The following is a 13,429-nucleotide window of genomic DNA, read 5'->3' on the forward strand; positions in this document are numbered from 1 at the left end:
TATCCTATGGGGTGGTCGTAGGTGCAAAAAACAGTCATAAGTCACTTTTCCAAGTGCTGTTGTAACTTTGAACGGTCACTGAATGAACTGTTGTAAGCCAAGGACTACCCTGTAAAAGGTCTTATTGCTACTTTTTTAAAAAAAAATAATTGCCATGAGCTGCAGAAATTATGAGAGACCTTAGTTTTGTTGCAGCTGGCAGAACGGCCTGATCATCGTCGCTTTCAAATTCAAAAGGACTGTACTAAATTCTGGTTGAGTTGCAAACCACAGCCAAACACTGGGATTCCCCATAACATTCTGGACAGTTCTTATGGATTCATAAATTAAGAAAAAGAGGCCAGGCCATCCATAAATAGCCAAGGAAGGGCCATCATTTATCCTCTTCAAGTCAATTACTTATTTTTGTTTGACCTCTGACCTCTGCATTGATCCCAAATTAATCTGCAAACAGCTATCGGAGTTCATATACACGTGCCGGAGAACATCCGCATTTCGACAAAGCTGAGAGGGTCCATAAAGAGGCAAGGTCACCCGCAGGGCAGGATAAACAAATGGTTGCTGATTCTTCAGACAGTCTCCTAGGCAGCAAATCACCATTTTACTGCAATGCAGCCCTTTCAAAACAATGTACTTTTTGGAAATGGAGAAAAATGATAGGCTAAGAGATGTAATAAATGCCTACTACCGTTTTGTTATTAAGAGCTCCGGTCACGGGGAAAAGATCTTTAAAAAGTCATGCACCCAAAAAGGAAAAGAAAAAGAAAAAGAAAAAGAAAAAGACATTTCCATGTTGTTTAATTTGATAAACAAAAGCTCAGAAGCAGCCTTGAGAAATCCACAAATGAAGGCGGAGAGAGAGAAAGAAATTAGAAATGATCTTGTTTCGGACTTCAAATGCTTTGGAACAAAGAATAGAATAGAAAATAGAATAGAATAGAATAGAATAGAATGGAATGGAATGGAATGGAATGGAATGGAATGGAATGGAATAGAGCTGGAAGGGACCTTTGAGGTCTTCTAGTCCAGCCCCATGCTCAAACATCTCAGACAATGTAAATGTAAATCTTAATGTTTTAAATCTAACGGAGTAAGGGCATCGCATTCGGATTCTATTCCAGATGTCAGCTCTTCAAATTCGCTTTTAAAGTCCAACTATTTCATGCAAGATGAAAGCAGGAGATTCTGGTGGGGATAATTTCAGAAAAATATTCTCCAATCAGGACCCTGTGAATTGAAAAAAAAACTACCCCTGCCCCCAAACTGGGAATGAAATCAACTTCACAGGTAGTCCTTGACTTATGACAACTGGGACCAGAATTTCCATTGCTAAGCAAGGCAGTTAAATGAGTCGCACTGGAGTCTATGACCTTTTTTGCCACAGTTGTTAAGTGAATCATGTGGGCACTAAATGAATCCAGCTTCCCCCACTGACTTTGACAGAAGCTTGCTGGGAAGGTCACAAACGGTGATCACCTGATCCCAGGATGCTGCAACCATCGTAAATACATGCCAGTTGCCAAGCGCCTGAATTCTGATCACGTGTCCATGGGGATGCTGCGGCGGTCATAAGTGTGACGACCGGTCATAAGTGGCTTTTTCTGTGCCATTAAAACTTCAAACGGTCACTAAACAAATGGTTGTAAGTTGAGGACTACATGGATTTAATGAGATGTTTGATAGGGTTTTTCTATTGCTCCATCCAATTAATTGGAGACAGACGTTTTAATAACAAAACAATCATTAAGCATGAAGTTAAATATATAGTAAACTCACACCAACAAATGCTTATGAAATCCATGTTCAGACCCACGTTTTACACATTCACCCAGCTAGCGTGGGCCCATTAACAATTTTCAGGCTAACTTAGTGAGAAATTGAAGCAGAACCAAATAAAATCGTAACGTGAAACTCGTGTTACTTGCACAGATGGGCTTAACTCAGTTCCACAGTCATTTGTTTGGTCAATTCCTCACAATTCCACTTGTGAGGCTACAATTAAAGGAATCACTTTTGATGCCCACTTCTGTTGTGAACAAGACAAATTGCAGCTACGGGCCTGGCACAATTCATATGTTTTCAAGAATAAAGCGGTTTCCGACCAGCAGCGATTTGACCAACACAATAGAGCGAATTTTACAAGTTCCAAAATGTCACTTGAAGTCATAACCAGATGTTTCTCCTTCTCATAAAGCCCAAAGAGGCTCAAAACCTCTCTTCATTTTTGCAACTCAAGAATTGCCGGCTTTCATTTGGGGAACTATTTTCAGATAGGGAACCTACCTAGGGTTGAAACAAAGCTTGGAGGGGATTAACATTGCCCAGGTGACACTTACAGAAAGCCTCAATACGTCTACTGTACTTATGGACTTTATGCTTGAAAAAAGAAAAAAAAATTGAAAATTTGATCTTAAGATTTTGAGGATTATACTAAGTTTATTGTTGTAGAAGTGGTTTGTATCTATCAGAAATGCAAAGCAAAAAGTTGAGGCTTTAACTATATTTCAATCAGAATAGAGCTGGAAGGGACCTTGGAGGTCTTCTAGTCCAACCCCTTGCTCAAGCAAGAAAACCGACACCATTTCAGACAAATGACTGTCCAGTCACTCCTTAAAAGCCTGAAGGGTTGGAGCATCCACAACTTCTGAAAGAAAGCCGTTCCACTGGTTAATTGTTCTCACTGTTAGGAAGTTTCTCATTAATTCCAGGTTGTTTCTCTCCTTTGTGTATTTTGTATACTTTGTATTCTACTTTGTATATTTTAGTATACTTTGTATACTACTGTACCAAAAAGAGATGGAAGTCACTGGTTTTTTGTTTTTGTTTTACCTTACAAATTGGAGGGAAAAAGAGCAAGAAATGTATTTTCATTTGTATTTTATATTACAATAAACTTTAACTTTAAAAAAAAAAAAACCTCTCCTGCATGGGACTGTCCAGTTTTTAGTCTTTTAGAGTCCCCCTCCCTTATATATTTTTTTTTTACAAAAAAATGGCTGAACTGCATTTAATAGTCAGTTTTTTAAAATATTAAAAATAGGAAGTCCTTCATGGTATTTCCTTTAGGGAGGGAGGGGAGGACCGGGGAAAAGATGGCCCCCTAATACGGTTTTTTTTTTAATTTTTCCAGTGAAAAAGTTCTGGCCTGTTGCAAAAGCTCCACCGTGTGGTCAGACCCACACATTTAAAATCTCAGCTCAGCTTCCCAAGAAGACATTCCTTGAACCCCCATCTTCTCTCCAGTTTGTGGGAGATTAGACTGAGATTAGTCTAGTTTTAAAGGAGCAAAAGCAGAGAAACTTGTCCTTTTCCACCCAGCCATCTCCTTGCTCTAGTAGCGTCTTTTCCAAGCTCTGACACCAGTTGCTGTGAAAGACGGAAGGATTTTTTAAAATGAAGCAAGACCTAATTGCTCTCCTATTTTAAGAAACAAGAAAGGAGGATTTTCTTCCTGCCATGTGTAATCTCCCCTGAAGGAGGAGATTAAAGGAGATTTAAATCTCAAGCAAGTTCCTCTGCTCTCCAGTGGTAGTGTAATAAAGTTTTTTCCCTCCTCTCTTTTCCACTTCCTTTGATCTTCTTTTCATTCTATTTATTTAGTTAGTGGCTGGATTTTTATAACGGAGCTCATCACCTTCTTCCATCTTCCACACCTCCCTCCCAGCAACAAACCTGTGAGGTTTTTGTTGTTGTTAGTCACAAAGTTGTGTCTGACCCATCCTGACCCCATGGACAACGTTCCTCCAGGCCTTCCTGTCCTTGACCATCTTCTGGAGTCCCTTTAAAACCATAACATTTCTTCCTTACAAGCAGTTGTTCTTACCTGTTCCTTTTTTTTGTTTTTTACTATTACATGAAGGCAGCTCTTTCCTACAACTTGATGGTTTATAAATCCAAGCAGAGGAAGGTAACCCTATTTTTATTTGGTGCCTGCCATCAAATCCTTACAATTGCAGAAATACATCTTGAGTCATACAAGGTATGAAGCCATAAATCAGAGTTTTTAAGCCCCATTGACCAGATTCATCCCAAGATCAGCCCGAAATCAAAGTAGACACACGAGGGCTTAGTATCTCTTCCAAAATAAACATGGATTTATTTCAAAATATTCCTGTGAAAATTCTGCAGAATTAGAGTTTTGCGCACAATGGGGCACTACCTTCTGGTTTCATAAACAGCCATTAGGATTGATTCACCCTTAATTTCCCAAATGTCATATGATTAGGTTATTCATAAAACTACTCCAAAATCAAATTCCCAAATCAAATTGTCACAACTTTTAAAACAAATTGGGAACCCATTCACCATTTAATTTTTCTACACGTAAACCAATAGAGTTCAACAATTTTTTTTCATTTTTTGTTAAATGGGTATATTTTAAGAAATGTAATATATTGGTAAACATAATAATTACCAGGCTCTGCAAGGTACAATGAGAGGTTGGAAGGAGAAATTTATGCTAAAGCTCTCCCAAATTTCGGTTACAATCCATAAAGCTTCAGCTGTGCATGACAAGGCACCATATGTTGCTTAAAATTCCTTACAGAACATTATGCACAGCCGAACATTATGCACTGACCAAGTTCCTAGGTCAGTGTTTCTCCACCTCAACAATTTTAAGGTGTTTGCACTTCAACTCCCAGATTTTCCAAGTCAGCACAAGCACAAGGAATTCTGGGAGCTGAAGTCCACACATCTTAAAGCTGCTGAGGTTGAGAAACACTGATCTGAAGATCTTGTAAGAAACTCGGGCTTGAAGGTGACCGCACTTGGTTAATTGGTTCTGGCTGTGGAATCTAAGCAAGATCAGGCTTGTCACTTGAATGGGAATCCCAAAGGAAATAGGCAGAGAAATGGAAAAATAACATCCCGAAGGCAGGCAGCTGCAATATGACCACACCAAAGAGCAGAATTTGACTCCACAAGCAAACTTGCAAGGGTGGGGCTTGTTAGATGTAGTTGAGATGCTGGTTGTGTGATTGTTTATTCCCCCCCCTCCATTCAATCATGTCTGATTCTTAGGAAACTGCCTGGATAAGTCCCAGCAGTTTTCTTGGCAAATGGTTTGCTATTGTCTCCTTTCTAGGGTTAAGAGAAAGTAACTTCAACTTCCAGAATTCCCAAGCTAGCCATGCTAGCTAGGGAATTCTGGGAGTTGAAGTCCGCAGGCCTTAAAGTTGCCTTGTACTACACCAAGCTGCCGCTTTTATTAAAAACTATCCACAGAAAATTAATTTTAATGATTTAATCACCAGAAAACATCAGAACCAATAAACCAAAGAAATCTACTATACAATAGACATATATATAGATATACCATCTTCATTTTTTAAAATTTGTGAACACTGATTGTGGTACTTAGTAACTACACTTCATAATTTTTGAGTTTTTAAAAACTATTTTTTTAGGGGGGAAGAGGAAAATGACAGGATATCCTAAAAACCAACCAGATTTTTTTTTCCACATTATCTCCTGAATTATTTGCATTTATTTTTATCAAAGCAATAATATTCACCCTGATAAAGGTTTGCCTTTTGGAGGGGATGAGTTTAATATGTACATGTTGAAGAGGAGAAAAGCCAAAGCAATGATTTAGAATATGCTTCTTCCACCTGTTTCTGTGTTGGATTCCAGCTCCCAAAATGACTAGGCAGCAGGGCTATTTAGCCCAGCCAACTAATACAGGGGCCTTTAAACTTGGCCCTTTTGTGACTTGTGGACTTCAACTCCCAGAATTCCTCAGCCAGGAGGAAGTTCATAAGGCATAGAGGTTCATCATTCTTCAGATGGGAGGGATTGCTATTTATTTTTCGCTTCATCGCCTCCTTGTAGTTTTTCCTCCTCAGGGCCGTTCGCCAGCTTTTTCAAATATGCATGGAGCCCCTGACCTTCATAAGAAGAGGGGATTTTGTAAGAGCCCCCAATTCTGTCCCAGAGGGTAAAGTATTGGCCGTAATTGTAATTGAAGTACAAGTGGTGATCAGTGTGATGGGCAGCTCCATTGATGATGGGTTTCAGCAGATGAGGAACACGATAGTCTCCATCGTGAATGCAAATTGACCAGATGTTGACGAAGACATAGAGGCACAAATAGGTCACTTTATGAAGAGGAAAAACGAATGGATAGATATGATAAGGGATGCTCTGAAGGAAACCATCAAGGGGATGAAAAGCATGGCTGGCAAATGGAGTTGGGATCTTCCAAACGTGGTGGGGTTTGTGAAAACGCTGTGGAAGAGAGAAAAGGATCAGATCCTTAGAATGAAAAGAGAAACAGATCATAACATTTTCACTTCATTTTGCTGAGGTCTCCACCAGCTACAAAAATAGCCTACTGGTGGTCCTTATTACCACAATTAGGGCTAGACTTTCCACTGCTAAACAAGATAGTTGTTGTGTCTGATTTTACCATCATTTTTGCCACAGTTAAGCTAATCACTGCATCCCTCAGAAGGACATGCCAGTTTCCAAGCACCTGAATTTTGATTTCATAACTTGGGGATGCTGTGATAGTCCCAAGTGTGAGGAAACAGTCTTGCCTGCCAATTATTGACCTTACCTTATAAAACAGCTTGTGGTGAAGAAACCGATGAATCCAGTAAATGCACATATCGGTGAAGAACAGAAATGAAAACATGCTGAAGACCACATCAAACCATCCTAGATAAGGAGGGAAGAAAATTAGGGACTAAAAGAATTCCAGCAGATCCAACTTATGAAAACAAAGACATTTGTCAAGCCTATCGACAATGTTTGTATCTGTTATCTACTTTAGCAACATTGGGCATGTACCAAATCCAAGAACAGGACAGTAAAAGAGAAAGCCAGGGAGGAATGGAAGATTTTCAGGTGGGTGGGCATGGGCTGAAGGACATATTTCTTCTTCCCTTTCCTGATCCTATTTAACAGGAGGAAAATAAGCTAGGTCACTGTCAGAATTTATATAGCTGTCCTCCTATTCTAGGAACTATTTTGGGACAAATTTTGGCAATAAAGAGGCAACGGTAGAGATCTCCCCATACTGGAAAAAAAGGAGGTTTCCTTAAGACTGCTTCCATTTCTGGTAGATCAATGTTTCTCAAACTGGGCAACTTTAAAACATGTGAACTTCAACTTCCAGAAATCCCCAGCCAGCATAGATTTCTGGGAGTTGAAGTTCACATGTCTTAAAGTTGTCCAGTTTGAGAAACACCACTATAGATACTCTAAGACAGTGATGAGTTATGTTGGTCTACAGGAGCAAAAAAAATCAGGCATTTTCTGACTAATCTATTTGATTCAAAGGCATTAGCTTTTGTCAGATGTACTTTTCATGCTCTGACAAAGTGAGCTGCAGCTCATAAAGCTGATGCCTTTGAATATAATCTGCTAACCTGTTAATTGGAAAAGGGGCTTCCAGACTTCCTTTTCTTCCTGTGAAAAGAGAGAGTAGAGCCATGCTCCGTTCTGTGTTTTTCAGGAGTCTTAAGAAAAATCAGAGGCCTGCAAAATGTTTGAAAAGAACATGAAACTGTCAACTAAGCAGGCAACAGCTTGAATGGTATCGCTTTTCTATTCAAAGGTATTAAAAATTTGCACAAATATTGGGATGTTGCATTACCTGATCATTTAAAGGATTGCTGCCAGAGTTCCCTCACTAATTAATGATGCAAACTTCACAGGTCTGCTTCAACAATCACTTCCTTATGACCCCATTTAACAGACTAGACAGATAATTCATTGACAAATGCACATAATTAAGAAAACATATGGATGGGCGGGCTACTAACAAATTTAATAACACTGTGTTTGTGATTAAATCATAATTATAGGGGATTTTCTTCCATTTTCTACCTAGCATTTTACATTCCAAAACCTTAAATTTCTAACCCTAAATTTACCATAAAGTAGCAGACATAATTTAAAACATCTTTCCCTAAATCAATGCACTCCAGAAAGTGGCAGTTAAATTGCACCACACAAGTCCACTTCTTCTAAACCACTTTACTTTGCATAATCAGGGTCAAGATTTATTTTGGGATTGTAAAGTCTCTGACGGTATATAGAGTTGTAAGCTAGGAGATAAAAAGGTACAGAGAGGTCAGTTCTGGAGAGTGTGCCAAACAGCGGTGCTTACCATAGGCAGAATCCCCAATGTTACTGTAGAGTTTGCTGTAGCCTTTGACTTCAGCAAAGAAGATGGCCACAGTGGGAATGCTGATCAATGGCAAAGATGAGACGGTGAGCTTTATTTCTCGCTGCACTTGATTCTGAACACAAAAGCAGACAATGGGTCAAAAGGCCTTTTAAAATCACCCAGTTCTAAAGTTGGCAACTTTAAGACTTGTGGACTGCAACTCACAGCTGGCTGGGAAATACTGGGAGTTGAAGTCCACAGGTCTTAAAATTGCCAAGGCTGGAAAGAGCCTGGTATAGACCTCAGACTCCCCACCAAATATCTGAAAAAGTGCTTCCCTAAAGCTATTGGATGAATCTGCAGCAAAATTCTGCTTAATTGCTCATTATGCAACATTACCTCACAATTCTACATATCGTATGAATGCATCATCCTCTCCAATACACCAAAATGAAAAAGAAAAAAAAAGGTGGTCAAATTCCAGCTAAAAGAACTCCTCAATAAAATGAGGGTAACTAAATCAGGAAAGAAAAGATGAAATATGCCCAGCCACCAAAAGTACCATAGAGATATAGCAAGGAGAAAAAAATCACTTCTCCCATTTCATAAGGTTTTCATTCTGCTTTATAGCACTAACATTTTCATTCACAAATTTAAGAAGAGGATTAAGTACGGCACAATTCACAACATGATAGGGTTAGGGTTCTTCTAGGACCCCTTGTGAGTAATTAAATGTCATTAAAGGAAACAGCAGCTCTGCCACATTGCTATATCCCACTCACCTCTAAAAACTGAGGATGCTTCTTTAACTTGTGATCAAAAAGCAGATAGTAGCTGAGAGTGGCAAACAGAAAATATAAGGCAAATGCCCCCAGGTTTGTTATAATAGAGAGACTGATAATCTGCCGGAAAGCATTGTCTTCTGGCCAGGTTGCTGGATAAACATAAGGTGTCAAAATATAACTGTCTGCATAATCCAGGACAAGATCCATTGTGGCACCTGCAGGAGATTGCCAGGAAAGAAGAGTGTTCTCAAACATGGAAAAAACACAAAAGGTTATCTTTCAATAATCTAACATAGGGGTGGGCAATTAATTTTCCCAAGGGGCTACATGACAAACTGGCAATGGTGTGGAGAGTCAAACCAAAAGGCCTGGGACTGTGCATAGGCGCTCTCACACATATGAAAATTTAAAAAAAAAGCATTTTCAAAATAAGAGCAATGGAGTTGTACTGCGTGCATGGTGTACACTTATTTACATTTGATTTCTAATTTCTGATTGATCTCACACAGGCTGAACAGGGACAGCCAAAGGGCTGGATGTGGCCAGGGGCGAGCCATAAAATGTCCAGGTCTGGCTTAACATCTTACAAGCACTGAGTACAAACCTATTATTGTATAATAACAATACTTCATTTATTTTATTTTTTAAATAATGTTTTATAGATTTTCTAATTTTACATTTAAGTATTTAAAAAGCAACATGGCAGCTGAGTTAATCGATAATTCAATGACATATAAGTACAGTATCTTTAGTACAAGTCTCAAACTACCACATTAAATATTTCCTCTCTTTTCCCCTTAGTATTTACTGTCTCATGTTTAAACTAATACAATTCTTATTATATCAATTAAATAAAAATAACATTCTTACGTTTATCAATAATTTTAGCGTATACATATCCTGGTTATTTTAACATTCATTCTTTATAGATAATCAATGTCCTAATTAGTTTTTCCCAATTTTTAGTTTCCCATTAATGTTTAAATTTAATATTTAATATTTATAATTTCCAAGTTTTAAGTAACCAAAGTTCCCTTTATCACAATTCATCACAAAATCTAATATTCAGGATACACGTCTTATCTATTTGAATATATTCTATTTCTCACCATCTTACATCATCTAATTAATAATAAAGTATAACATTTTCTATTAATTTCCAAATGTCTTAAATTTAGTAACCAAAATTTCTCGTTTCAACATCAAATACTTCCTCTTTTTCTCTTAATGTCTACTATCTCATATTTAAGCTAGTACAGTTCTTATTATATCAGCTAAGTAAAAACATGTTTATTATATTTATCAATAGATTTTTAGCTTATATCTATCTTAATTACTTTTACATTCAACCTTTATAAACAAAACAATATTCAAATTTAACTTTTAATATTTATACTTCCAAGTTTTAAATGACCAAAGTTTTCTTTATCAGTTCATAACAAAATCTAGTATTCAAAGTACACATCTTGTCTATTTGACTATATTCTATTTTAATCCTCACTAATAAGTCAAAACCCCAATTTTCTTCAGCCTGATATCTGCCAAGGTCGCAAAAGTCTTATCTATAGTCTGGGCTTCAAGCCAAGTCTCTTTTAGACAATAACAAGTTGTAATATCAGGGTTAGCCACAATATGTCACCCATACCATTTAAGATTTTTTTTAAGTCCAAAATTTTTATAATCCTTTTTCCAATTTTACTTCTTTTTTGTAAGTAAAAACCCAAATCTTTAATAAAAATAAGAAATCTTTCAGTCTTCAAATTTTAGAAAGATAGAAACCCAGATAGAATCAGGTTATTCTTTCAGCGTTTTAAACTCCTCTGGATAGTCAGTCGCCGCTGTTTTTAGAGGGTGGGATAGAATTTCCCTTCCCTCTCTCCACAAGGGGGAAAATACTTTAGGCAGCTTGTACCGGTGGAAAAAATAGGATTGAAGAGATTCAGATCACACCCAGTCTCATCCGCTCTGCTTTATAGGTGCCTGGTGGTAAGTTTGACTTCGGCTGTCTGCAGCCTAGTGACAGGCCATATTTCTATGGCCAGTCTTTCGTCCGCCGGTTTGGAGGGCTGCTCTTGATCGAGCAGAAGGGCTACCGCCCTCCCGCGATCAAGCGAGGGTCCCCTCCTTGCTTGTCGCCCCTACAGGGTGACTTTCGACCCTTTCCAGGGTCCCCCAGTGGTGCGAAATCGGATGTGGAAGACGGAGGTTGCCTTCCAGCGTCCGCGGAGGCTGCATCGGCAAACCAGAAGTCACGTTTCATTCCTTGTTATCTACATGGCCTTGAGTAAATTACTCTTCTAATCTAACACAACCGCCCTAAAAATCCGTAAGAGAAAAGCGACTTTCCCCTCAACATCAGCACATGTAAGTCACTCCTAACCATGCCAATAGCCATCTCTGTCAAATCAATGGAAAATCACTCTAAACTACTGTTCTATAAAAACTTCTCAATCATGGAAAGGGAGGAAAAAATGAGAGGGAGAGAGAAACAAACTGGGCAATGTAGTTTCTCAACTCTTACGGATTTTTAGGGCAGTTGTGTCACAGGAGAGAGGGAAACCTCTTAATCTGCTGGAGCACCTTAAACAGTAATTAATTTATGATGGCATGCATGTCTTCTTTAATCAAGACATTGACAAAACATCCAAGTGTGAGAATGGACAAAGGTTTTGTTTTTTTTTTAAAGTGAGGTTCTAAGTCGGGAGTCTCCCTACTCTTCATCTCATCAATCTTTTCAGGAAGTTTCTGGTTATTCACCAATCCCCCAAATGTGTATTACATGAAAGCAATTTATTAAATACTGTTTTAATACTCTGCCCCACATCCACTGTGATGACCCAGGGCACGGCACAGAGGCAATGCAGTCAGCTGGCAATTCAAACTGCCCTTTAATTGCTCCAAATTTTCCCCAAACTCTCCCACGTTTCTGGCAAGCCCCAGAACAAAGTAAGAGACACACACCTTCAGTAGCCTCTGACTGCAAGTAGTTTCACATACAATTAGTTTAGAAGAGTAGTTTACTCAAGGCCACGTAGATAACAAGGAATGAAACATGACTTCTGGTTTGCCGCAGCCACTGGAAGGCAAGCTCCATCTTCCACGTTCGATTTCGCACCACTGGGGGACCCTGGAAAGGGTCGAAAGTCACCCTGTAGGGGTGACAAGCAAGGAGGGGACCCCTGCTTGATTGCGGGAGGGCGGTAGCCCTTCTGTTCAATCCGGGGCAGCCCTCCAAACCAGTGGATGAAAGACCAGCCATAGAAATATAGCTCGTCACTAGGCTTGCAGACAGCCGAAGTCAAACTTACCACCAGGCATCTATAAAGCAGCGCAGATGAGACTGGGTGAGATCTACCTCTTAAATCCTAACTATCTTTTTTACCTGCATAAGCTGCTTAAAGTACTTTCCGCCCTGTGGAGAGGGAAGGGAGAGTTTATTCCTCCCTCTAAAAACAGCGGCGACTGACTATCCAGGGGAGTTTAAAACGTTGCAAGAATAACTTGATCCTAATTGGAATTTTATTTTTTAAAGTTGTGGACTAAAAGATTTTATATTCCTACTGAAGATCTGGGTTTTTACTTATAAAAAAGAAGTAAAACTGAAAAGATTATAAAAACTTTGGACCTAAAAGAAAAATTTAAATGGTAGGGGCAACATCTTGTTGCTAAACCTGATATTATAACTTGTTATTGCTTAAAAGAGACTTGGCCAGTAATCCAGATAAATAGATAAGACTTATGTAACCTTGAGACATCAGCTGAGAGAAACCCAACTGATGAAATAAGAGGTTACAGAAAAGAACAAGATGTCAGCCTAGATATACGAACTCAAACTTTGATTACAACTAAAAAATCAACTACACAGAATGTAATAGAAGAAGTGGAACAATTAAATATTATTTATTTATTTATTTATTTATTTATATTTGGATTTATATCCCGCCCTTCTCCCGTAGGACTCAGGGCGGCTGACAATCTATTTAAAATACATACAAAACAGTACAAATTTAAAATTAATTAAAAAGAATATTTAAATATTTGTCGAATTTAAAATATAATTAAAACCCCCCTAAAAATTACCCTAGGCCAGTCCTGCAAGCTGGAATAACCAAGTCTTGAGGGCGCGGCGAAAGGGAGATCAGGGATAACCCTGATCTCTGGGGGCAGTTCATTCCAGAGGGTGGGAGCTCCCACAGAGAAGGCCCTCCCCCTTGGGGTCGCCAGCCGGCACTGTCTGGCTGACGGCACCCTGAGGAGACCCACTCTATGGGAGCGTACCGGTCGATGGGAGGTACTCTGCGGCAGGAGGCGGTCTCGAAGATATCCGGATCCGATGCCATGGAGCGCTTTAAAGATGATAGTCAACACCTTAAAGCGCACCCGGAAGGCCACAGGCAGCCAATGCAGCTCGCGCAGCAGCGGTGTCACGCGGGAGCGCCGAGTCCCCCCCAACACCGCCCGCGCGGCCGCATTTTGGACCAGCTGGAGCCTCCGGGTGCTCCTCAAGGGGAGCCCCATGTAGAGAGCA

The 13,429-nt window shown here is 39.3% G+C and overlaps 1 protein-coding gene across 1 annotated transcript in view; it reads right to left on the reverse strand.

The window, feature by feature from the left end:
* Nucleotides 1–5,523: 5,523 nt before the first annotated feature.
* SC5D (sterol-C5-desaturase) overlaps nucleotides 5,524–13,429 on the reverse strand; it is a 13,437-nt gene continuing 5,531 nt past the window's right edge. Inside the window, exons 2-5 of the mRNA XM_015813740.1 lie at nucleotides 8,899–9,116; nucleotides 8,117–8,249; nucleotides 6,560–6,660; nucleotides 5,524–6,228 (exon numbers count right to left, since the gene is read on the reverse strand). Of these exons, the coding sequence (XP_015669226.1) occupies nucleotides 5,800–6,228; nucleotides 6,560–6,660; nucleotides 8,117–8,249; nucleotides 8,899–9,108 (873 nt within the window). The 5' untranslated portion in view covers nucleotides 9,109–9,116 and the 3' untranslated portion in view covers nucleotides 5,524–5,799. The remainder of the gene's footprint in view (nucleotides 6,229–6,559; nucleotides 6,661–8,116; nucleotides 8,250–8,898; nucleotides 9,117–13,429) is intronic.

This window comes from Protobothrops mucrosquamatus, unplaced genomic scaffold (genome assembly GCF_001527695.2).
Source record: "Protobothrops mucrosquamatus isolate PMUCROS unplaced genomic scaffold, P.Mucros_1.0 scaffold186, whole genome shotgun sequence".
NCBI lineage: Eukaryota > Metazoa > Chordata > Lepidosauria > Squamata > Viperidae > Protobothrops > Protobothrops mucrosquamatus.